This window comes from Schistocerca americana, unplaced genomic scaffold (assembly GCF_021461395.2).
Source record: "Schistocerca americana isolate TAMUIC-IGC-003095 unplaced genomic scaffold, iqSchAmer2.1 HiC_scaffold_14, whole genome shotgun sequence".
NCBI classification, from domain to species: Eukaryota; Metazoa; Arthropoda; class Insecta; order Orthoptera; family Acrididae; genus Schistocerca; species Schistocerca americana.
In genome coordinates, this window is record NW_025725481.1 from 11,529,103 (window position 1) to 11,556,697 (window position 27,595).

The following is a 27,595-nucleotide window of genomic DNA, read 5'->3' on the forward strand; positions in this document are numbered from 1 at the left end:
ATACCTTTAACAGTTCATGATAAGAAATATTACACACTACTACAACCACACTTAATACTTACCATCCTTAAATGTTTAAAGCAGTGGTTAAAATTTCCCAGAGTACTTTGACAAAGTGTGAACAAATAATGATGTACTTTTGCACCTACATACAGCCATTAAAGCTCTAATGAATGGGCAGGCAGCATTATCAAATTAGTTATCAACATTACTGGGTCAGCTACTTGTCAGAGAATATTAACTATAATCTATTAGATCTATTATGAACTACCAGAAAAAAGAATGCCAACAATTAAGCTTCCAGATGCATTTGAACTTGGATGCTGGCATCTTAAGTACTCACTTATGTGCCTTTACTGATGTAGATGTAGAATGGGTGCCAAGTTTGATATAATTATTTGAACACAAACCAGACCTCATGGCAAAGAATGGAAACAGTAAAACTAATGATTCACAGTATCATCCAGTTGCAGGCCTAGGTAAGCAAAGTGTTGCAACAAAACATTTGATCATATTCCATCAGATCTCATCTGTCACATGTGCCAAACTATAACTTCACTTTCCATTACAGTGCTTGTGTATAGTCCAGCACAATATCAACATTGTGAAGTGCGCTTCCACAAACATTTTTACAGCAAAAAGAGATCAAATTTCTTCACGGGGTTTACAATACTATTCAGGTTTTCATCACACAATGTTATTCTTGTATGGGAGTCCTAGTGTACTGCATATCGTGCTTGAAAACGGGAACAGGGAGAAGGGGAAGATAAGGAAGATGATGGCGAGGTGAGTTGCAGTCTTGTGTTAGACCATCATAGCAACAATAGTTGCGGGCACAGATCAGTGGAAGATGTCATGGAAGGCCTTAGAACATCACTGAGACCCTAATTACAAGTAACAGACATAAGAAATAAATGAATACACCTTTGGTTGTCGTTACTCATGCCCTGGCTCCAACTCAAACCATTAATGTTTGCTTGACTGTGATATTCCTCTGGTGCTGCTTGTGAGTGGATGACTGTAACTGAGGTATTGTCAGAGGTGTTAGTCATCAGAAATGGCATATTAGTCCAATGCTGATTTCTCTCTTGTCATGCTGATAAATGGCAAAAATGTTTAAGGAAATTTTGTTCAAATATGTGGCCTGTCCTCAGTGTAAGCTGTGCAAGGTTAAGCAAACGTCTGCAGTATGCAGATGATTTGGCTTTCCATCCATGCTTGTCACATATCTGGCAGAGTTGTGAATTTCTATGTATCCTGTGTTGACATGACAAATATTAAGGGGTAGTAACGTGCATTTTTAAAGCTATACAAATTCACCCCAAGGGTGACTATGGGAGTGGAAGTTGCCTGAGTATTGGGAACTTTGGATAAAATATCAACCTGTGTGATTGATGAATCTTTGGAATGTCAGAAGTCTACCCCTACTGTAAAGAGAATTTTAAAGAATTTTGTTGAAGGAGGCACTATCAGCAGAATGCCTGGCTCAAGATACTGAGCACACAGCAGGATAACACATAGCTTGCCTGTAAGAGCCAACTAATCCCTCCCCTAGATACGAAGCAGTTGTAGTGAGTGACCAACTTCCCAGTTCCAATGATGCAGTTAGTTGAGGGCCAAGGAAAGCTGTACTGCACGCACTATGATCCACTATAAAACAGGAACTCAGTGAGGAAATGTTACACTGGCTGGCAGCCACAGAGCTACATCTGAATGCAATGTGAAAAAATGTATTTTTTCACAGATAAGTTGTCTTACCAAGACCAAACAGTAGTTTAGCAGCCGTGAGGGTCCAGACATAATGGCAAATAAGTGGTGACAACAGGTAGTACTAGCCGATTGTCGGTTTCCCCCGCCGGGGGCGTCGGTTTCCCCCGCCGGGGGCGTCGGTTTCCCCCGCCGGGGGCGTCGGTTTCCCCCGCCGGGGGCGTCGGTTTCCCCCGCCGGGGGCGTCGGTTTCCCCCGCCGGGGGCGTCGGTTTCCCCCGCCGGGGGCGTCGGTTTCCCCCGCCGGGGGCGTCGGTTTCCCCCGCCGGGGGCGTCGGTTTCCCCCGCCGGGGGCGTCGGTTTCCCCCGCCGGGGGCGTCGGTTTCCCCCGCCGGGGGCGTCGGTTTCCCCCGCCGGGGGCGTCGGTTTCCCCCGCCGGGGGCGTCGGTTTCCCCCGCCGGGGGCGTCGGTTTCCCCCGCCGGGGGCGTCGGTTTCCCCCGCCGGGGGCGTCGGTTTCCCCCGCCGGGGGCGTCGGTTTCCCCCGCCGGGGGCGTCGGTTTCCCCCGCCGGGGGCGTCGGTTTCCCCCGCCGGGGGCGTCGGTTTCCCCCGCCGGGGGCGTCGGTTTCCCCCGCCGGGGGCGTCGGTTTCCCCCGCCTCAGTAGCAGTCCGTATGCCCACATTTTTAAGAAAGTGGTGCTGCATTTAGTGTGAATGCTATATTGTGGAGGGGAATTCATGCTACAGGAGGAATATTCACTTGTGTATAGGTCTGCTCATTCAACTGCAGCTGTCCAAGATAGACATTAATGTAATGGACTGGCTGTGAGAGACTGCTCACTTGAACACAATGGAAATTATGTGTGTGTAAGTAGCACGAACACACAGAGAACTGGCTGTGAAACACACCATTTATAGCTGATGCTCTTTTGGACTGGTTTTTTTGAAGCCTTGGTGGGGTTGTTTCTTCTGACAAATGGGTCCAATGCCTCACAGATTCAGTGCCAGGGTGCATGACTGAAGTCGGAAATAGAGGCATTCTGGATAAAATGTTATGGACTGAGAACATTTTACATTCTTTCCTTGTTCTTCTGTGCAGTGTTCTGCCAGTGAGAGCCAGCACAAAATCTCTTGGTGACGGAAAAATATCAAAGATGAGAGAAGGAAATTTGAGCTAGTTCTAGTTGGCATTATCCTTGTACCTGAAATAAATTTATTTTAATTTAATATTTTGAGTATTACATTCTCTTTACTTGCTCTCTGCCTACATACATGAAATGAATAAACCAAGAGTGCCCCTTTTTAGGGCTATTTTTTGTTATGTCAAATTCATTTCTCTCCCACTCTATTGCCACCCATCAGCCTCTGCCAAAAATGTGCAAAATACATCTCTCTCTCTCTCTCTCTCTCTCTCTCTCTCTCTCTCTCTCTCTCTCTCTCTCTCTCTCTCTCTCTCTCACACACACACACACACACACACACACACACACACACACACACACACACACACACACACAGGCAAATTACAAATTGGAAAGTCTCTCATGACCAAATAAGAAAACAGGGCAGTAGGATAATTTGTAGTTTCTAAATGGTGTTTGTATATAGAAATTGGTCTGTATGCTGCATTTATTTGATGGAGTACATGTGTTTCCTCATGCTGTATGTAGAATAAGAAACAATATGACATTTAATTTCTGTTGGACAAAACGTGTTTATTTCTTGTCTGAATCCTGGGCTACAGCAATGAACTTTGTCCACAGATTGTTCTTCCTTCATGTAATGGAGGAAAAATGCAACTGTGGACACTGCATCATGTAATTTCCCCATGCATCCTCCACAGCCTGACTAAACACAGCTTTGTTAGAGGCCATCTGATCTCGACTGTCGGTCATTTGTCCCAATCAGTGCTACCTAACAATAGCAAGACTGTGCACTCAATTTGCTTACTAAATCACAATCTGTCTTACATCACTGCACCCTTCAGTAAGAGTGATAGATTTGGTGAGTGGGAAGTAACTATACTGCCACTCATCTCAGACATTTCATACTTGCAGAACTGCAGTGCGAAAGGTGGGAGGTAGGGTGGGTGGGAGGGAGGTAGGAGGGAAGTCAGTATGGAACTGATGTAGCAGAAAATCAGTTTGTAAAGTAAACACCACTTGGTGTTAGGCTCATACTCACCCAGTTTATGGACTGCAGTTGTTCTTGTTGTTGTTATTGTCAGTCCGAATGGGGTTTGATGCAGTTCTCCACTCTGGTCTACCTTGTGCAAGCATCCTTGGCTCTCTGTAACCATTATTAAATTCATTATCATGTGTTTAAATCTGGTAGGAGGCATACAGTAATGATTGTAACACAGTACCACATGGAATGACTTCAGCGCAGTCACCACCAGCAACTTCTGTGCAAATGACTGGTCAGAGAATTCTGTACTGCCTTCACAGAGTGAATAAAAGTACTTGTTTCTCATGAGGTACTGCAGTGCTGGAAGTTAAGCCGCATCCTGTTAGCAACTGACACAAGCTGAGTGGACCAAAATCCATTTAGTTCACTTTCAGAGGACTAATTCCAGACCACTGCTGTAGCCCCTCAATGAGCTATGGACATATGTGGACGTGTTTAGTCAGATGTTTTTACCTATTTTTCCACTTTTTGTTTCCATTTTAATTTCTTGTATTTCCTTTGTTTTGACTGCCATTGGGACCCTAGTTGTTGGGCTGCCCCAGTCCAATTATGCTCTTACTCAAGTCACTACTCGACAAAAAATTCTTATTTGCAGTTTCCTCTTTATTGGATGTGTTCACATTAGTCACATTGTGTTGCTGCTGTCATAATATCAGCTTCCATCCCTGTTAGCCATGACCACAGAGATATGCATGGCCAAAATACAAAGTTGCTTCAAAATTGTCCACAGCAACTGCTCTAACAGCTTCCCAATTAAATGTTCGAGTATACCAAAATGGGATAATGATGCATTGCCTGAAGTTCTGTCAAACTGTGCTCTTACAGATTACTTTAAAGACTTCAGTTTTGAAATTTCCTTTCCCCTCCAAGTGATGTAGGACTTGCCTTATGCATGTCAAGGAATCCAAATTTACACTGCAGTTGGATTTTGTGTAAATGTTACATTAGTTTCTTGTAAAAGTTGTAACAGCAGTCCCTGACAGGAATGGCTGATGTTAAGTCATCAGTACTGAGTACCACACTTGTTGATGATAGTTTTGTTGGTTAAGCTGTGTATCCAAATTGGCATATAGTTCCTTTAGTTGCTGGATATAAAATTTTCCAATTGTTTAAACTCCCACACCTTTATGCTGGTTCTTCATGCTGTCATTGTTGCTCTCTGCAGTGTTGCTATGAACATGTGCTAGGCTGTTACAGTATTTGTGATTTATGATGCCATATATCATTGCTACCAATGTCACATAGTACACTTCAAGACACCTACACTATCTTCTTTGTAAATTAGATATACTTTTCTGCATATCACCTTAACACTGTCCACAGTATGAAGTGGCTTCCACTAGTCATTCACTATGAAACACACAAGTCTCACTTGTTCTGTGTGTACAGGTACAAATCAGTGAGGCTGATACACTGATGCCAGTTGCCACCGATGCATTTTTACAGGAGAATGCCATCAATAGCGATTTGGATGCCTACAGTGCTATATTTCAATCACATTGCAGTCTGCTGTAGCAGTGTGAACAACAAGAGCTATTCAGTGTAGTTTGGGGGCTAACTGAGCATGTGCTAATAAACACAAAATACATAGAAAATAACTATCCAAACCCTAACCAACAATGTACCTTGAACAAACTGCTTGCATCTGTAAGAAGCTCCCTAACAGGGTAGTGTGACTCAATTGAAATGAAAACTTATGTGCTGGCCACGCATGTTAAGTATCTGTGGGCATACCCTCGACACATTAAACCTCCTTACCACTGGGGCAGCTATTAGCATGTTGGAATCCAAAATATGAACTTTGATGAAGAATTACTCTAACACAACAACACTCTGGAACAGGTTAGTACACCCCTAAATAGAAAAAGCTCATAAAATCATAATGTATTGTTGAGGCCAGTGTCCTCCAGTTTTGTAGGTATGCAGTCATTACAGTACTTGCAGATAGTTTAAAGTGTTTCGATCAGGATTCTCGGTATTCATGTGGCCTTTATGGCTTCCTATCAACATCACACTACTAATACAAAAGAAAGTGAGTCACATAGTTGTAAGCAGCCACAACTCTGCTACACTACATGGCATGTCATTTGCGACGTGTGCTACGTGAACTGCTGTGGCTCATCACTTTGGGATCTGCTGGTTCTCAGTAACTTGAAATCCAATGGAGACACTATCAGAATTGTACATGACATAATTTCTCTATCTCCTAACTGTGACAATCTGTAATTTTATAATGGTCTGTTATTCCTTTCCCCTTTCATGAGGGGTGTTCATTCCAGCAAACTAAGCTGTACCATTATTTCGGTCACTGGCAGTGTCCTTACACCAGCCTCCAAACACCAATGTTGCCTTGCGTTTTGTGGGCACCTTTGTCCTTCTCTGTGACAGTGGCTGTATATGGCAGCTGTAATGAATTCAGACAATTAAAATTAAAATATTTTGTGGTTCTTCACTTGGATCATTATGCAGTTTTCATCAATCTCACTTTTATAAAATTCCACATGTATGTACATGCCACAGCACCTGATTCCTTATCTCCATCACTATTTTAATTTAGCAACTTCTTGACATTAAAATGAGCATGTGCAGTGAGAAGACAACCACTGCCACATATCAAGATGTTTGATTTACACTCAAATTCTGTTGATGTAAAGTTATTCAGCTTCTTAATATTTTTACAGATGCCGCAGAAGTTGAGGATGGAGGAGCTGTTGGCAGGTGAGATATTTGCTTTCTTCAGTAGCTTAATTACACATTAAAGTTACGACTTTAATATTTTATTATGTGGTACTTTATTTTTCATCTTTTTCTTTGACATTAATATTCCATTGGTGGTGTGCTAAATAATTTTTGTGAAACAGTTTTTAAAAACTCTATACTATAACTTAACACTGGATGTTAATTATGTCATACATAATTCATACTGAAAATTGGCGGTGTTATTGTAACTACGAAAGATTGGTTACAAATGTGCAGTTGCATTGAAAATGTGTACTGTGGTAAATTGTGAGGGAAATGTGGTCAAAGAGGAAAAAGACAAATTTTTAAGTACCAAATTGACATTTAGAAATTTGTCATTGTAATGTTAAGCAAACATTACAAATAGGCACACTACGATAAGTAGTAATGAATTTTGCCACCTGACTGATGTGTGAAATAGCCTGACCCATCTGGGTGCCACAGTTACTCTCAATCCCCCGCCTGCCAAGAGTGTTGTTGACTACCCAGTGACAACATGCTACTGAGTACAAGGTGGCTGACTTGTTGGTGGCTTCACAACTTGTGTACTGCATTCTCGAGACCCATCTCATACTCCTCTCGCCCCCTCTACTCCCATACCAGCTTCCCTAATTTGAAAATTTTGGAGTTCCCCTTAACTTAAGTTTCACAATCCTTCCCTCAGTACTAGCCTGTACCTGTACCTGTACCTGTACCTGTACCTGTACCTCCTATGTTACACCCTCTGCCACCCCATCACCTCTATGACATTTGCATTAAATCTGTCCACCACAACTCCTCACGCAGTTGGCCTGCAGGTTTATGACAATTTATCTGGTTGGCAGAGGGACAGAACGCAACAATGTAATTCCTGGCTTAGCCTTTTACTGCTTATTTCCAGATTAACCCTTTCATGGCCAATCGAACGTCTTAGGCTGATGCATAACACTGTAGTGTTTCTTAAAAGTTAAGAAAGTCAGACTATACATACTGGAGACTTAAATCATCATAAATAATATAATTTGTTTCGCTATTCACTTCAGTCTGTTGGGATAACTTTCTGGATCCACAACTGTAGAAATCATGTGGTTTTGTAGCAAAAAGCCATGTTCAAAGTGTATTTTCACTCCAAAGGAAGTATGTCAAGATCATTGAACAGAGAGCAGAGAAGATGAAACCTGAGGGTGCAAGATCAGATGAAAAGGGTGGGTGCAAAATGACTTCTCAACCCAGTTGTTCTATAGTGTTTGTTGCCAGTCTAGCAGAATGCTGGTGACTGTTACTGTGGAATAGCACCACTTCACACAGTCTTCCTGGATGTTTTTCTGGAACTATATCTGCAAGATGTCTGTTGTTGACAATAAATAGCAACAGGAAAGTTTCACCTCATGCAAGCAACTCGTAGTACACCACATGGTCACCTACATCTAAATCTACATGATTACTCTGCAATTCACATTTAAGTGCTTGGCAAAGGGTTCATCCAACCACAATCATACTATCTCTCTACCATTCCACTCCTTAACAGCGCATGGCAAAAACGAACACCTAAACCTTTCTATTGGAGCTCTGATTTCTCTTATTTTATTTTGATGATCGTTCCTACCTATGTAGATTGGTCTCAACAAAATATTTTCGCTTTCAGAAGAGAAAGTTGGTGATTGAAAATTCATAAATAGATCTCGCCGCAATGAAAAACGTCTTTGTTTTAATGACTTCCATCCCAACTCGCATATCATATCTGCTATACTCTCTCCCCTATTACGTGATAATACAAAACGAGCTGCCCTTTTTTGCACCCTTTCGATGTCCTCCATCAATCCCACCTGGTAAGGCTCCCACACCCCGCAGCAATATTCTAACACCGGACCTCTGCACAATATCCATAACATTATCTTGTGTGGATGCTCAAATGTCTATGTGGCACTGCTGCTCTGTTTGGACTAAAGCATTCCTTTCCGTTCTTTCTCTTACATTAGCATAAAAACAAAATTTCTAGTCATCAGTAACAATACAGGTTAGAAATGGTCAGTGGTATTCACCCACTAATCAAGAACAAGCAAGAGGGTAATGTACATACGGCCAACCACTGATTTATATGGTTTGGCATGTGGTACCCGTATGATTTATTGTTGAACCTTCTCCTTTGTATTCAAATGCTGCACAGTGACGGAATGGTCATACTTCATCACATTTTCTGGTTCTTGAGTGCAATGATGTGCATCATCGTGGATTAATGCATCCAGACGATCTTCATCAAATGCTGAAGGTCTTTCTGAAAATGGAGGGTCAATAATGTCAAAACACTCATCCTTTAAATTAGAATATCTTTCCTTGCCATGCTCTGTCCCATGGCATTATCCCCATACATGGTGAAAACGTTACCATTGAAACCACATATTCATAAACTCCACTGTTCTCATTTTGCCGACTTAGCCATTTTAAATTAAAATGTAGCAGTGCTTTGTGTCAACATAATATTCATAGAATGACAATTTACCTAAAAGAATGTGTCCACATTAAGTGAGAACAAGGTAATGTACTTCGTAAAAATGGTGGAAAAGACAACTGTATCCTTTGATCCCTAGGCATATGAACTTGTCTTAGATCACATGTAATGCCCCCAACAACACAAAACACAATGATGGGAAAGGCTGACTTAAAGCATACATTGTGTGCTCACTCTTACATTATTGGTATCGGCTGCATAAGTAACAATAACACAGTGCACAGTGTTCACTTAAGATGTCTCTCTGTTTTTGCTCCCAACATTTAATGTTCTAATGATGTACCAACATCATAATGCATTGATGGTGGGTGGTTTAAATAAAAAATATGTACAAATGAAATGAGCTTCGTGACAAGGCTGAAGATATATCGGTACATAGGACACTGCATAGAACTGTATGGAACATTGTAGATGTAACTGTAGATGTGCTCCAAGGAAGTGTGTGGGGCCCTTGATATTGATGTTTCATATTAATGACATCACAGACATTCTTCTTCTTTTTGTTTTTCTGTTTGGGGTATCTAATGACCACATACTAATTTCAATGCTTCCTCCTTTGTTCTTCTTCCAGGTTTCCTTCGTCTTCACTATCTATCCTTTTTTCTTCCTCAGACCATTCTGACCCTGTCTTCCTCTTCTTCTTCCTGCCTTGGAATGCTTCCATTTGCAACACTTTCTTCTTGAAATCCTATCATTCTGCTGGGTCTTTTTCTTGTATTTCTTTCCAAATCTTTCCTAACTACTTGAATCTGTCCTGTTGTTGACATCTTGTCCCAAAGATGCTTAACAATCTGCTCATGGATTTCCTAGCAGCCTGAGTATTTTTCAAATGATTCTTAATTCTAGGACTTGAAGTTTGTGTAACTCATAATTCAACATTAAACATTCACTTGCATAGAGACATTCTGGTTTTACTACTGTGCTGTAGTGCTGTATTTTCAAATTTTTAGACACACACACCTTGTTGTAAATGTTCATGTTTATATCATATGCTTTCTCCATTTTACATACTATTTTGTCTACAGCTAATATTTTTGAAGCCATTGCCTTGAATCTTTCCTCCCAAATATTTAAATTTATAAACCCTCTTTATCAGTTCATTACCTGTTACTAGGATTTCTGGGTCATTTTTTTATGTTTGCCCTAAAACATTTTTCCTACAGAAACTTTTAAAGCTGCTTTGTTAGGTATTCCTTCTAAGAGGTTGATTTGTATTTCTGAATTTGTTATATTTTTATAAAGAATGGCATAATCATTTGCAAATACTGGACACTGAATTTCAGTATCTCTTTTTCCTGAAGTCTCCAGTCTCATTGTGACAGCTTATGTTCTTTGCCTTTTGTTTCAATTATCTTACTATTTCCTCTAAGATGCAGTTGAGGTGGCGTGGAAACATGTTGTCACCCTGCATTTCACCTGTTATTTTGAGTGCCTTAGGTGTTTCACACCAAAACTTTATTTATGCTTCAGTGTGTGGGTGTTTCACGAATAAGGTTTGCTAGTTTAGTGTAATGCCAAGTTCTTGAGTCACTTTACCCACTGTTTACCTGTCAATCAAATGCTTTTCTAAAACCTGTAAATGTTAAAACTATGTCTTAAAATTCGTATGGACTAAAAGTTGAAATTCTGTTCTGAGCCAGATTCGATCTTTCTAAATCCACTTTGATATTCTCCCAAATGGCTGTCAAGTGTTACTTCTACCTTGTTTAGTAATGTTGTTAAAAATATAATACAGCCCACTGGCAACAGATACATACCTGTGCAATTATTTAGATAATGCCTATGACTTTTTTGTGCACAGGATGGATAGGAGCCACTTTCCAGTCTTCTGGAATATTTTCAGTTTCCCATATTTCTTCAGACATAATCTGAAGGTTAGTTGTCATTTCTGCTTGACACCAGTTATGGTTGAGATGATTTTATTTCTTCTCCACTGGCTTTGTTGTTTTTCAGGGTTTTTGTTTGTTTGGTTATTTGTTTGTTTGCTGTAGGTGGTAGATCTGCTTCCATGTTTTCCTCAAATATCTGGAAATTCTAGGTAACAATTCAGTTATCTACAGTTCAAAAATTGATCAAAGTACTTTCTTAGTAATTTACATGTGTGGTTATTGCTTAGACCTATTTTACCATTTTTGTCTCTGATGTAAATACATTGGAGCATGATAGCCCTTTTTGAATAAAACCATGACTGTATGTATGAGAGCATTTTTTCTGCTGTAGTACACAGTGATTCTTTTTTATCACTAATTATGATGCTCGTGTCATCTGCAAATAGTAGAATTTTGGCTGGGCTGTCTGGAGCCTGTATGTCATTGATATAAACTAGAAATAACAATGGGCCCAGAATGCTGCCCTGAGAAACAACTATTTAAATTTGTTTTGGTTCAGATATGGGTTTAAAATTGTGAAGATTCTTGGATGACCTCAGCTCAACAACTTGTGACCTGTTTTGCAGATAGGATTCACACAAATTTTTAACGGTACCCCTGATGCATATTGCTTCAAGTTTCCCTAGTAATATTACATTGTTCACAGTATTGAAGGCTTTGGCTAAATCTAGATTAATTCCAACAACCTGTTTATTTGACTCAAAATTTCTTACTATTTCTGTGCAATATGGCTGTTTCTGTACTGTGCCATGTTGACTGTTATTTATTGTTGTTGTTGTTGTGGTCTTCAGTCCTGAGACTGGTTTGATGCAGCTCTCCATGCTACTCTATCCTGTGCAAGCTTTTTCATCTCCCAGTACCTATTGCAACCTACATCCTTCTGAATCTGCTTAGTGTATTCATCTCTTGGTCTCCCTCTACGATTTTTACCCTCCACGCTGCCCTCCAATACTAAATTGGTGATCCCTTGATGCCTCAGAACATGTCCTACCAACCGATCCCTTCTTCTGGTCAAGTTGTGCCACAAACTTCTCTTCTCCCCAATCCTATTCAATACTTCCTCATTAGTTATGTGATCTACCCATCTAATCTTCAGCATTCTTCTGTAGCACCACATTTCGAAAGCTTCTATTCTCTTCTTGTCCAAACTATTATTTATTAGTTTGTTTTTCTAGATATTTTGTAACCCTGATTTTCATAAATTCCTCAAGTATTTTGGAGAAGTATGGGAGGAGAGATATAGGTTGGTAATTTTCTATTTTATGTCTGTCACCATTTTTGTGTAGAGGTATCACTTTAGAGATTTTATTTTATCCGGAAATATCTCTTCACTAAGGGACAAGTTTGCTATGTGCTCTATAGGTTCGACAACACGTGGAGCAATTTTTTAATTATTGATACAGGTACATCATCCAAACCAGAGGACAATTTGGATTTCAAGCATTTAATGACTTTTAGAACTTAATGCTCGTCTGATGGGATTGCCATCATGCTGGTATTTACCATTGGAGACATCACTGTTAATTGTTGCTTAAAGTAAGGGGAATATTAACAAAATAATTGTTTTCATTGTTTGCCATGGCGTTTTTTCTATGGGGATATTTTCATTATTTTTAAGATGGATTTCCTGTTCTTTAGTTTGACACAAATTTTTTTCTTTTTTTTTACCTCATCATTCTGGACTTGTTACTAGCCTGCCTTATTAATCTATCATTACTTAATAATTTTGCTTTTGATATTACTTTGCGGTAAGTCTGTTTGTATGTTCTCACATACTCAACAAACTGCTGATCATGACATGTTTTTAACTTTAAACTTAGTAATATCGTGGTTTCACTTGATGTTTTAATTCCGGATGTACTCCAGGTCCCTTTGGATCCAGATGATCTGTAACTCAAAAGCTTTTTTGGGAAGCACATTTCAAAGTATGCCATAAAAGTGGAAGCAAATGTATTGTAAGCATCTTTTGTGTTTGTTTGTGCCAAGACCTCTGGCCAAACTGCATTTTTAACATTATTTTTGAACTGATTACAATTTTCAGTAGAGAAAAATCGTTTGTACTCCTTTTTATTTTCCCCTCCTTGGGAGTTGCAGTGAGATTAAAGGTTAGTGCATTATGATCTGATAATCCTATATTCACATTTGTAACTGCAACTTCATGTGTGACCACATTTGAGAAGATGTTATTTATTAGGCTTTCACTGGAATCTGTTGTTCTAGTGGGAGCTGATACGTGGGGAAACAAGTTGAAGCTTTTAGTATGTCTAAAAACTTGTATTTTACTGAACTCTGGACCAATAGATTAATATTAAAGTCACCACAAAGAATTATGGCAGAGTTCTCATTTGAGAAAAATGTCTAGCATTTCTTCCAAATTCTTAAGAGAGACTTCAGTATCTCCAGATGGTGATCTGCAAATTGCTGCAACAATTACTTTCTTTTCTATGATTAATGGTTTAGCCTCATATCTTAACTTAAATTTAAGCTTGGGATTTAGATAAATGCATACACCACCACCTTTGACATTTTGCCTATAGTACTGACTGGCAAGTTTATAATATGTGTGACCAAAAGGACTTAAACTATATCTGTACATTGTATAAGGCTCAGTCACAACTTCTGTGCATGTCTATGACAGGTGGGGTGGGCAGCCTATCAAGTTAGGCTGTGGTCTCCTGATCTCACATTTTGTGCTCGCTTACTCAGTTGTGCAGGACTCTGACACTTGTCTCACTCCTCTGTCAACACAGCTTCCCTTTCATGTCGTTTGTCCCCTAACACTGCAGTCAGGTGTCATGTGGTGTAATTATTTAATACAATGATGTATTATATTCTGTACCTTATCTTCTATACTTCTTCTCAAACTCTGTTATAATTACTTTAAAATTCAAAATTGATGCCTTTGACGCATCACATTTATATAAATAACTTACTATGTCACTTTTGACTTAACAAATTATTTATTCCCTTCATCATCACACTCATGAACTACACTAAAAGATCACCTTCATTCAGTATAAAAGAGACACTCACAATAATTTTGAAGGTTCCTCTTCTGTGTCTCACAACATACATCAGTTGTTGAAATAACTCCTTCGGCAGCCTATTGCTTTACAGGACAGTGTGGTGACCCCACAGAATACTTATTTTAACACATGTAGTTTGGCACCCAAAGCTGCTGCGATAGCTGTACAGTGCTGAAGGTGCATATTGTCCCCTGATGTAAGTCACCACACACAAAATAGAAATAACACTAATGAACAATATCTGTACGTTTATGTTTGACATGTTGTTTTCTATTGCTCTTTTCATAATGTGTACACAAAACTTCTTTCAAAATGGCATTCATTGATAAGAAGTCATTGATATGTGCATCTCTCCTCTGGAGTGGTACATACAAGCACAGTCTGTGAACATGGTGCCCAGTGAACACAGTCCAAAGTTTTTTAAATTTTTTTTCCTATATGCCATGAATGTGGATTTCTTTTTGTAACTATGGCTTCTGAGATTGGTTATAGCCTCAGTACATCATTGTCCATGATAAAATACGCAAATTTACCCTCAATCGCAGCCATAATTTAAGAGCATGTCACTAAAGTGAACATAAAGTACTTGAAAGATGTTTTCTCTCTGTGTGTACAATAGTATCCAGTGCAGAACAACAGCGGCTACGGTCACCAGAGGCTGGACCCAGTACTGCAGGTGCAGCGAAGTCACCTGGTGAGTAAGAGTAAGAGCCCACTGTGGCAGGCTTACATTCCTGCTCTGTACACTAGAGAATCAAATGTATCTGGACACCTATTAGTGGACATTAAGATTTTGTGTTCTCCTTTGAGGACTTGAACTCTTCTGGGGACACTTTGACATTTCGAAATCTCTGTGGGTGGATGCCATCCCATTCTTCCTAGATAGCTGATACCAGACAAGGTAGAAATATTGGACACAGGGTATGGAGTGAAAATGCCATTTATAACTAATCCCTAAGACGATCCATTGCTTTCAGGTTGGAACATCGGCAGGCAAGCCTTCTTCAGGAATGCCACTGGTTATAAGCCTTTGCCTAACAATGCTGATCCATGAGAGGTACAAGTGTTGAGCTGATCAAATCGGTCGTTGTCTGTGAATTGTTCCTCTGCTGTGTATTGTACACAACACTGTCAAATATGTACTTACCCTTCTGCATTTATCATATCCTGAAGTACAATAAGGGGAGAACAAGTTAAAGAGGAGAAATTGCATATTGTTACACTGCCTGCTCTGCACTGCATTGTTGGCAGTAGAGTTAATGGCGGATAATGTTCACTGAGTAGTCACTCTATTCAAATTCTTCCGTCAGATACCCACGGAGTATAGCACTGTTTGTCACTCCAAATCTCGTTTCCACTCATCCACTCAACAGCAGTCATGGGTTTTTATGCTACAGTCAGTGTGACTTTATGTTGAACAGAAATGTTGTTTCCAGAAGCTGCTCAGCCACTGTAACCAGTTTTTCTAACTCCCTGTACACAGCCATTTCCTTAGCGGGCTCCTAGCTGCACTTCAAAACTGAAGAGTGACTGCAGCAGCTAACTGCAAGCTGGTTTTTACTATTTCCTACCACAATGATAGAAGCACTTGTCCATCAGCATACTGTGTGTGCCTGGACTTCATGTAGCATTGGTTGTTCCTTCACATTTTCACTTAACTGTCACATCGCTGACAGCTGACTTGGGCAAGTTTGGAAGGGCTGAAATGCATTCCTGTGTTAATTATTCAGGTGTAATGCAAAGAAAAGTCCATGTTCAGTGTACTCAGATCCCTGACTGATGAATTCTGCTTACAAAACAGTATTACCTGCCACTTCCTATAATATGTATGATGGCAGTATCTGTTGCCGAAAGAACAATTGCCATGGATAACCATGCAGCTTTGCTAGAAATGAAATGATGATTAAATGGATGGAGCGTCTGCCATGTAAGCAGGAGATCCCGGGTTTGAGTCCCGGTCGGGCCACACATTTTCAACATTTCCCCAATGAAGTACATCACCGCCTGTTTGCAGCTAGGGTGTCCATTTAATTATCATTTCACTTCCTATAATAGTTGCTCCACCTCTCATTGAATTAAAATGCTCAGTTGCCCGTTACATAAGGGTGCCCAGGTATTTTGATTGGATAGTGGGTTTATAGTTCTTATCTATGTGATTTCTGCAACCCCTTAGTCAGTCCACCATACACAATTTAATTAGAATCCAGAAATCACAATATATTTTATTATGTTTATGTTTTTGAATATTGAGGACTTTGATTTGGGGCGAGTATTTACTGACTTACAGAAATACAAAGTTTACCTATATAGCTGTGGAAATATGTGTGCTGAGAATTACAGGGAGGGAAAAGGAAACAGAAAAATGGACAGGGAACAGGCAGGAGTAGGAGACGTAGTGGGGAGGTAGTGGAGATGAGTGACAAATGTAGTGATGGAGTGAGTGACAGATAGGATAAGACAATTACATGCTCCTATCCTAGAGAGGTGGGTGGGGGGAACATTGAGGTGACAGTCTGGTGAGAGGCATTGAGTGGATATCAGGCTACATGGACTACAAGCTGCAATGCCTGTAGCTTGAAACCAGAATACCAGGAGAAGCCAGGGAAGAGGCTTAATCAAACAGTGGTACTCCAATGAATGAATGAATGAATGATGTGAGTAGAAGAAACAGAGGATGATTTGTATTTCAAAACTGAACCTTTTTGTACAACCTATTATGGTAGTAACTTAAATGGAAATATTTGGGTGTGAATCTAGTTTATAAATGGTCATAGCTGATGCGTTCAGTACTACCATAAGTTATTTGATACTAACATTTTCAGGGGCTCCCTTAACCTTTCTGTGGTCAATCAGACATAAAGGTCCTGCCAAAATGTTTGTTTCAGAATCTGCATAACCATAGGAATGTCCCATTTCATTGTGTACTGTGATCTGTTGTTCAGTTTATGTACAATTAGAACCCAGAAGCTGACAGGTGATGCTAGAATGTGTTTTTTTCTTTGTTGGTACAGAAGTGAGTACAGTATGTTTTGTAGAAGGAGCTTCCTATCTTTGGCTTAATTGTGGATGGCAAAGACAGTGTAGATATTATTTATCTTTGTTACATTATTTGCTAGGTATATACTATTTGACATGTATTTTCACTGATAACCCATTCTTGAAGAAAACTGATGTCTGTGTCTTGTAACTAAAATTAATGCATGTCTTTATTAATGAAAATCATATCAAAATCGCGACTGTAGTTGGAAATCTACCACCACAAATGTACAGATACTGTTCTCTTGATGTACTGTTTTTCTTCTTTCTCATGAGATAGTGTACTGGAGACATTTGTTTTCTTTTCCTTATTTTGTCTTGAATGTCTCAATAGTTTCTTGGAATTAATTGTTTACAATTATTTATGGAGCTGTCTTTTGAATTACGGGGAGGGTGGTTATGAAGAATACAGTCAGCAGAAATAAGGTTTCTATGATCTACTTTATAACATATGAAAGCTGATCACCTCTGAAATGAAGGTGCTGGGAGTGTATAGTAGAGTGAAAACAACTGAAGCATGTGGGATGAATGTGTCAATGCTTTTGGAGAGAATGGCTGATAATACAGTATCACTTCCTCTTCACTAGATTTGTCTCTGGTGCCAGTACCTTTGTTCATAAAATATTTCCCATCAAGACTTTCACTACAGTTTGATCCCAGACCAATCTGTTCATCTTTCTGCCTCACCTCTCTACAGGGAGTCCAGCAGGGAGCTGCCTTGCCCCATCTGCCACCCACACTCGTGGTCATATGTCCCACCTAATGTGGATGATCCATGCACAAGGAGAGAGATGTGCTCAGGTAGCCATGAACATTAGAACTTCATTGCAACACAGAAGGCACATGATAATGTTGGGCAAGTGAAACAGCTTCCTAGTGCAAGCAACATAAAAATACTCCTGATATGCTGTAAGGTTGTCACTAATATGAGCTAAGCTGAGCACTGCAAGCTGCACTGATGATGTCCTAGATTCCAATGTTGCTGTGCTCAGAGGAAAAGTCTTGACTGTAACAGCAGCCAAAAGTATGAACTGTCATCCCCATGGAGGAGATGGCAGTGTCAACCATGAGGCACACACCTGGAAGAAAAATACAGAAATTGGGCCAAGACATCAGTAAGGAGGTATGATGATGTGGAATGGTGCAGGCAGAAAGATACCAGGATGAAAGAAAGAAGTGCCACAAGGCATTTGAACACGGAGCAAAACCATTCAAACACTATGCAGAAGCACTTGAACACAGAGATGAAGGCTACCTAATGGATGACAAGACACTGGTAAAAAGCTTCCAGAGACACAAAAGGAATTATAAAAGCACTAGAAGAGAGATGTTCCTGAGTGGACAAGAGGAAGAGTGTTTCATTGTGGCACAGATGGTACATGCCAACATGAAGCAAATGAAACAACTTTCTGATGAAGGCAAGGAAGAGAATGCCCTGATGCATGAAAAGATTGCCACTAATATGAAAACTATTCTTGAAGCTTCCAGTTGAGCACTCTGTCTGTAACAACTGACAAACACTGCTGTAGGTAGCACTGGCAATGCCAATATTGTGGGCCGCATTCTTATTAATATAGTCATGCATTCCAAAGTAGATAGTTGATGTCAAGTCTGGAACTTGGGTTGGCTAGTGAGCCACTGCACATTCCCCTACAAAGGCTATGTAGTGGAGAAATACTGTTAAGTTGTCCAGTGTCGCATGGCTCCAGGGTGGAAACCGTGCAGTGGCTGTCATTGGCAAGATCCGCTGCACTGAGGGTGAGTTTCAGTTTCAAGCCTGTTCAGATGCCAGCAACTGACATACCTCTGTTCTGTGGCATAAGGCAGAATTGTAAAACACCAGCCAGATGCTACTCCACCCACTTCCACCTCATTCCTATTATGTCTCCTAATCCATCCTGTTCCCATACGCATCAGATTTTCTTTCTGTCTCACCTCTACAAAAAATCCACCTGAGAAATAATCTGCCTCACCTGCCACTCATTCTCCTCACTACTTGTACCCATCTGTAAGTAAAGAAAGGAGTGTTACATTGAATGTGTTTGATGTGGCATTATTACTGCACAAACAGCAAAAATGTGGTAAGTGATAAACATTTTTGCTATTACTTTCTGTGGGGTATCTGTGAGAGAAATTCATGATAATTTAAAATTATGGTGAAGTTTTCTGCAAAACACTAAGTGCTCTCATTGCCAAATACTGGATGAATATAATGTCGGTACATGAATGCAAGTAGTGAAGGTGCATAAACAAGCTTACACACAGTTCCTAAATGTTAAACGTGACACTGTGTTAACTGTGTAACATAAGATTGTATGTTTTATTAAGCAGATTTTAAAATTTGATCAATAATTATGTGAAATGATGACAATAAACATTTATTTGTCCCTGCCAGTCTTCAGATAGCAAGCGTGCAACCGGAATAAAGTTCTGGCTTTCTGGAACTCGGTAATATTGATGGTTGTTTATAATTGAGTAGATTAGATGCTCAATTATACACTGATCCGTACTTTTTCTAAAAGATAGAAACAATTGATTCTGTTCTTTATCAGGTCATGTTGAAACACACTTAGTTTATCACTAGTTTGTTTTACTTGTGCAGATAAAGTATTTTTTATATTAACACGCAAATTCTTTTTTTGTCAATCAGGCCCTGCTGAGGAGGAAGGCACGCGCCCCATCGCTCAGGTGAGTGAAAGTAGTGGATGCACGTATGAGACTGGCAGAGCAAGTGTGATTTTCACCAGTAGCATATAAAGTTTGGTTCTGTGGCATGTAATGAACCCCACACTGCTTCCTGTCCTCCTCCCAGGGTGAGGACCTATTTCATCAGCTCAGGGCTTTGAACCGTTAAAATACTTCCTCCTATTCTGAGCTACTCTGCACACTACCAACTTGCTTAATCAAATAAACTCCTTTATTAATATCCTATTCATCTCCATTTCAGTCTCATTGCATCTCCCATGGCAGTCTGTTTCCTGACATCACAAACTTTGCCACTTCTTTAGCACTGTTAACTGAAATGCTATCTCAAGTCTAAATTACTTGCTAAATGAACCAAAAAATATCTCAAAGACCACTCATATACTGGCTCTTAATTTAAAACAAGTAACTCTCTTTAATTATTAATGTCAAGTCATGTGTCATTGGTTAGTGTACAGAATCTTACTGACAGCTCGACTTCATCTTCGTTCTCCTGATGTAATGGCAGTTGTCATGATGCTGACAGTTCTAGGGGGAAGGCACATTGCTGAACAAGAATGAGACAGCAAGGAATAAACCCATGGACTGGTTGTTTGTGTTGCCATCATCATTTGTGAAAGTGGCATGGCTGGACCATGTAAAATTTGGGGATTCGTGTGGATGCTGATAACCACACCATTGAGTGCCCCCTAACCAGGTATCATCATCATCATGATAGAATAAAACACTGAAATCATCATGAACTGTGAAGAACGATAAACCAATTATCGTTATCCCACCCTGCAGATATGCTGCATCAATTTCCACTAGATTTTGTGTGTTGTGGTTGGCAGGTGTTACTAGAGGAGGCCAAAATGCATGCGTTTTAACTCACGCAGGCTGGCGTGAGGTCTGGAACAGGACAAGGAAATTCGAATTTAGAAAAACTGACTTAGCTGGTGGAATACTTAACTTTAATCCATTAATGATGAACGTCTGTCTTGATGGTACATGATTCACAATATCAATAGTAACTGATATGGGCCCCTTGCTAGGTTGTAGCAAATGAGGTAGCTGAAGGCTATGCTAAACTATCGTCTCGGCAAATGAGAGCGTATTTTGTCAGTGAACCATCACTACAAAGACGGTTGTACAGCTGGGGCGAGTGCTAGGTGGTGGCGCTCGGTCTGCAATCACTGATAGTGGCGACACGCGGGTCCGACGTATACTACCGGACCGCGGCCGATTTAAAGGCTACCACCTAGCAAGTGTGGTGTCTGGCGGTGACACCACATTATGCACAACAGAGAAGGGTATAAAAGTTTAAAGCCATCATTTGAATTTAAAAAAAATAATAATCACTTTGTGGTGGTGACCATTGTTCATCGGTACTGTAGACATTGTGAGATGTACACCTTTACCAAAGCGATGTGTTACACCATAGTTGATACTCATTAAACATGACAATAAATATTCCTTAAAATTGACACTTATCACTTACTGTTGTCTAAAATGCTTACTGATTGCAGTTGGGAACTGAGATTTCTCCATTTTTGAGCAAATATCACAAACACAAATGACAGGTACTCGCAATTGCAAACACATTTCAAAGTACCTTTCTAGAATGATATCAGACTCATTCTCCTTCATACATTCATGGCCTATCCAACTTCCTAAACTCTTCTGAAAATACTTTCCTGCTTGTGAAATAACTACCAAGTAAACTACTTTGAGAGGTATACTTGTCATAGTGTTTGTTATTTTTGACAAGTGTTGATTAGTAATTCAATAAAACTACCTTAGTGTACTTAAGCACGTGCATCACAAATTGTGCAGTGTGATTTCAAAGTAACTGTTTAGTTACTTTTGTCATTAGGGATTTGCTTTCAGTAACATTAATATAGGTCTCTGGTATATTAAACAGAATTGAATGATCATTCTTGTGATCTTTCAGATCTTGCATTGACTTACTTGCCAGCTCCCATGACCATGGCAAACAGTCCTTTATCCAGTAAGTGGTTTCTTTTTCATACATCTTGTTGTTTAGGACCAATATGTGGCACAAATCATAAAGGTCAGGAATGTGTCAGATAAAATAAAATGTTTAAGAAACCAAAAAAGAGGAGCCATAAGTTTATGTAAATGCAGTCAAGAATGTAACACAGGAATGGCCGCTGAGGTGCCACCTCTCCATCTCTTTCCTCCTCCTCCTTCTTCCTAATCATGACATTATTCCAATGGAATATTAGTGGCCTTCAATCCAAAAAGATGACTTGCAGCTGCTCTTGGAATCGCAGCCTCTGCTAGTTCTCTGCCTGCAGGAAACAAAATTGCATCCTCCTGACTGATTTGAGCTTTTGTATTTCTTCCCAGTCTGCTTTGACTCCCTCTCTCCAAAGATGGCATTCCATATCGTAGGAGGAGAGAGGGGAGTCATGCTGCTCATATGGAAGGACGTTCAAAGTCAACATTTCTCCCTGACTACCCAGCTTGAAGCTATTCCTGTCCGTGTTTTACATTCCTCTCCTGAACTTTTCCATATGTACTGTTTACATCCCTCAGTCATTCCGTGTCATGGACACTCTTCATCCAGCTTACTGGCCAACTCCCTCACCCCTTTCTGCTGCTCGTTGACTGTAATGCACACCATTCTCTTTGGAAATCTCCCAGAACCTGACAGAGAGGTGCCCTCTAGGCTGAACTTCTGTCACCTTAACCTAATTTGCCTTATCGTGGGAGTACCCATCTTCCTACCCATATCTGGAAATCTCCTGCACTGCCCAATTTGCCCATCATCTCATTACTGTCTCTAGTACGTACTCGAGCAACCATTTACCATTTGCTATCCATTTTCTGACTCCTACCCCACATATATGCACACCCAAATGGCAACTTTCTAGGGATGACTCGAGATTTACTGTTCCCTGGCACCCTTTGAGTAACATAATTTCTCCAGTTGTGATGGCCAGGTAGAGTATCTTACAAATGCCATCATTACCACCACACAATATTCCATTCTCGCCCTTCATCTTTACTGTGCCATGTCCCAGTGCCTTGATTGACTGAGCTGTGTTGTGACTCAACTCACATGCAGAGATGTGTTCTCCATGTTTTTAACCATCATTCTATGATGGCAAACTGCATTCATTATGAACAGTTGCATGCACAGTGTCGTTGCACCCTTCAGGATAGCAAAAATCTAGCTAGATTTCCTTAACTAGTTCTTCTAACAGTTCCACTACCTCATCTGTTGTATGGGCCCTGCAGGACCAAGATCCATTGGGCTGCTATTCTGCGGAGATTTCAAGCTCCACCCACTATCATTCTGCCTTCCTCCACCAGAAACAAGTGGAGGAGGCTTGGGTAGTACCCTTATTTTGACAGATTAGCGAGTGCTACAATTTGCCTTTAGTATGAGGGGGCGAGAACTTGCTCTCACTTCCTATCGATCCTCCAACACAGTGCTGGACGATGTTTGCATTCAGATGTTCCTAAACCTTTCTTTTGTGGGCAAGCACTTGCTCTTTCTTATGTACAACTGCATCTGGGCAGAGGGCGCCGTTTGCCAGATGCCAGCATAAAGACACTGTCATTCCCATACCCATACCCAAGCCCAGTACGGAAAAATACCTTCCTTCTAGTTACTGCCCCATTTCTCCCACAAGCTGTGTTTGCAAACTGATGAAACATGTAATTCATGCCTGGCTGGTATAGTGACTAGAGTGTGGCAATTCACTGACCACTGTACTGTGCGGATTTTGATCAGGCCGTCCTGCAGCTGACCATCTCATCACTTTGTCAACGTGTGTCGCGAATGGTTTTCTGTGGATATATCAGACACTGCCAGTGTTTTTAAATTTGCAGAATGCCTGAAACACCTTCTGAAGGATGGGTATTCTTGATCTCTCTACATGTGGCACTTCTGAGGCCACATGCCCCATGTCCTTCAGGTATTTTTAAAGTATTGATTTTTCAAGGAATGTTGGTACTGCCTTGTCAGACACCTTTACCAGGAAGTTGGTGTGCCTCAGGGTACTGTTTTGAGTGTGACCCTCTTTGCTATTGCCTTTAACCTTATTATGTCCTGTCTCCTGCAGGTCATCTCCAGCAATCTACTGTTGCTCACTTCTACCCTGTTACCCTCCCACACCTTGTCCCAGCCTCCTCCTTACCCCCACGTGATTGCCTGTTTAATCATGTGCAACTGCTCGCAGCCTGGCTTCAGCTGCCAGAGAGTGTGATCACGTGTGTGAGAGTTGCATTTGCGTGAGTATGTGAGTGTATGTTATCTATATATAACAGAGGCCTTGTTCACTGAGAGCTCACTTTCTTACAGTTTTTTTTCTTTTTTTTTTTTTTTTTGTCGTGCCTGTGTGCTTTCCATGGTATTGTTAAATTCATTTCTGAAGAATTGTGATGGCTCGAGGCATTGAGGTGCTGAGGTAGGGGTCAGTGTACACTCATCAGCAAACAAACAATTGTGCCATATTAGACAAAAGCCTGGAAAGATCAGACCATTTGGCAATAGTGCCATAAAAACCAGACCAGGGATTGATCTCGGGGAGATGAGTGTCATTGGTGTGGTAAATGTGAGGTGTCTGATACTAACTCAGTATTCATGCTAGTGATCGCTTACTTAACTGCATAGGTTATGGACCTGACTCTCGGAAGGTTCAAATCACTGACATAAGCACACTCTTAGCCTTAGTATATTTATTGGCATTCAGATTCTAAGTGCTCACTGTCTACCATTCAAGCAACTAAGAATGGAAGACCAGTTTTACCAACAAGTTTTTTGTTTTCCACTGCCACTCATATTCTTCATTTTGCAGCTTGAAAATATATCTCTGCATGATTTAGAATGAAGGTTATGGCCTCAAAATTACCTGCTCTTCCCAAATCCATTCTCCATGGTGAAATGATAGAAGCATTGCACGGTAACTTGAAGGTGCAGAGTTCAAAGCTACACATTTCCATTTTTTAATTGTTTTTGCAAATTCACTAGAAAGAGAGACAGATTTTTTTGACATTTATGCAAATAATGGAATTGTGTGTCTGAGTAATGAAATAGCTGCTCTTGTTGTGTATGGGCTTCACTCTGTTTCAGATACATTTATTAAACTACCTGTAGCTAAAGTCATGAAAGTTATAATGTTTTATGATAGAGAAAATAACCAACAACAAAAGCAACATTTGAAGAGCTCTTCTCAAAAGACAGAATGAAACATGATACCTTTAACAGTTCATGATAAGAAATATTACACACTACTACAACCACACTTAATACTTACCATCCTTAAATGTTTAAAGCAGTGGTTAAAATTTCCCAGAGTACTTTGACAAAGTGTGAACAAATAATGATGTACTTTTGCACCTATATACAGCCATTAAAGCTCTAATGAATGGGCAGGCAGCATTATCAAATTAGTTATCAACATTACTGGGTCAGCTACTTGTCAGAGAATATTAACTATAATCTATTAGATCTATTATGAACTACCAGAAAAAAGAATGCCAACAATTAAGCTTCCAGATGCATTTGAACTTGGATGCTGGCATCTTAAGTACTCACTTATGTGCCTTTACTGATGTAGATGTAGAATGGGTGCCAAGTTTGATATAATTATTTGAACACAAACCAGACCTCATGGCAAAGAATAGAAACAGTAAAACTAATGATTCACAGTATCATCCAGTTGCAGGCCTAGGTAAGCAAAGTGTTGCAACAAAACATTTGATCATATTCCATCAGATCTCATCTGTCACATGTGCCAAACTATAACTTCACTTTCCATTACAGTGCTTGTGTATAGTCCAGCACAATATCAACATTGTGAAGTGCGCTTCCACAAACATTTTTACAGCAAAAAGAGATCAAATTTCTTCACGGGGTTTACAATACTATTCAGGTTTTCATCACACAATGTTATTCTTGTATGGGAGTCCTAGTGTACTGCATATCGTGCTTGAAAACGGGAACAGGGAGAAGGGGAAGATAAGGAAGATGATGGCGAGGTGAGTTGCAGTCTTGTGTTAGACCATCATAGCAACAATAGTTGCGGGCACAGATCAGTGGAAGATGTCATGGAAGGCCTTAGAACATCACTGAGACCCTAATTACAAGTAACAGACATAAGAAATAAATGAATACACCTTTGGTTGTCGTTACTCATGCCCTGGCTCCAACTCAAACCATTAATGTTTGCTTGACTGTGATATTCCTCTGGTGCTGCTTGTGAGTGGATGACTGTAACTGAGGTATTGTCAGAGGTGTTAGTCATCAGAAATGGCATATTAGTCCAATGCTGATTTCTCTCTTGTCATGCTGATAAATGGCAAAAATGTTTAAGGAAATTTTGTTCAAATATGTGGCCTGTCCTCAGTGTAAGCTGTGCAAGGTTAAGCAAACGTCTGCAGTATGCAGATGATTTGGCTTTCCATCCATGCTTGTCACATATCTGGCAGAGTCGTGAATTTCTATGTATCCTGTGTTGACATGACAAATATTGAGGGGTAGTAACGTGCATTTTTAAAGCTATACAAATTCACCCCAAGGGTGACTATGGGAGTGGAAGTTGCCTGAGTATTGGGAACTTTGGATAAAATATCAACCTGTGTGATTGATGAATCTTTGGAATGTCAGAAGTCTACCCCTACTGTAAACAGAATTTTAAAAAATTTTGTTGAAGGAGGCACTATCAGCAGAATGCCTGGCTCAAGATACTGAGCACACAGCAGGATAACACATAGCTTGCCTGTAAGAGCCAACTAATCCCTCCCCTAGATACGAAGCAGTTGTAGTGAGTGACCAACTTCCCAGTTCCAATGATGCAGTTAGTTGAGGGCCAAGGAAAGCTGTACTGCACGCACTATGATCCACTATAAAACAGGAACTCAGTGAGGAAATGTTACACTGGCTGGCAGCCACAGAGCTACATCTGAATGCAATGTGAAAAAATGTATTTTTTCACAGATAAGTTGTCTTACCAAGACCAAACAGTAGTTTAGCAGCCGTGAGGGTCCAGACATAATGGCAAATAAGTGGTGACAACAGGTAGTACTAGCCGATTGTCGGTTTCCCCCGCCGGGGGCGTCGGTTTCCCCCGCCGGGGGCGTCGGTTTCCCCCGCCGGGGGCGTCGGTTTCCCCCGCCGGGGGCGTCGGTTTCCCCCGCCGGGGGCGTCGGTTTCCCCCGCCGGGGGCGTCGGTTTCCCCCGCCGGGGGCGTCGGTTTCCCCCGCCGGGGGCGTCGGTTTCCCCCGCCGGGGGCGTCGGTTTCCCCCGCCGGGGGCGTCGGTTTCCCCCGCCGGGGGCGTCGGTTTCCCCCGCCGGGGGCGTCGGTTTCCCCCGCCGGGGGCGTCGGTTTCCCCCGCCGGGGGCGTCGGTTTCCCCCGCCGGGGGCGTCGGTTTCCCCCGCCGGGGGCGTCGGTTTCCCCCGCCGGGGGCGTCGGTTTCCCCCGCCGGGGGCGTCGGTTTCCCCCGCCGGGGGCGTCGGTTTGCCCCGCCGGGGGCGTCGGTTTGCCCCGCCTCAGTAGCAGTCCGTATGCCCACATTTTTAAGAAAGTGGTGCTGCATTTAGTGTGAATGCTATATTGTGGAGGGGAATTCATGCTACAGGAGGAATATTCACTTGTGTATAGGTCTGCTCATTCAACTGCAGCTGTCCAAGATAGACATTAATGTAATGGACTGGCTGTGAGAGACTGCTCACTTGAACACAATGGAAATTATGTGTGTGTAAGTAGCACGAACACACAGAGAACTGGCTGTGAAACACACCATTTATAGCTGATGCTCTTTTGGACTGGTTTTTTTGAAGCCTTGGTGGGGTTGTTTCTTCTGACA

General features: G+C 40.9%; 2 protein-coding genes across 2 annotated transcripts; both read right to left on the reverse strand.

Annotated features, from left to right (window-relative positions):
* Positions 1 to 812: 812 nt before the first annotated feature.
* Positions 813 to 2,388, reverse strand: LOC124567775 (nascent polypeptide-associated complex subunit alpha, muscle-specific form-like). Its single transcript, XM_047131043.1, has 2 exons — positions 1,837 to 2,388; positions 813 to 884 (listed from the first exon to the last, which is right to left on the reverse strand). The coding sequence occupies exons 1-2, from the start codon at positions 2,386 to 2,388 to the stop codon at positions 813 to 815; spliced, it is 624 nt and encodes a 207-aa protein (XP_046986999.1).
* A 3,824-nt stretch (positions 2,389 to 6,212) lies between these two features.
* LOC124567776 (proline-rich protein HaeIII subfamily 1-like) lies at positions 6,213 to 27,303 on the reverse strand. Its single transcript, XM_047131044.1, has 2 exons — positions 26,818 to 27,303; positions 6,213 to 6,296 (listed from the first exon to the last, which is right to left on the reverse strand). Exons 1-2 carry the CDS (start codon positions 27,301 to 27,303, stop codon positions 6,213 to 6,215), a joined length of 570 nt encoding a protein of 189 aa, XP_046987000.1.
* Positions 27,304 to 27,595: the final 292 nt, after the last annotated feature.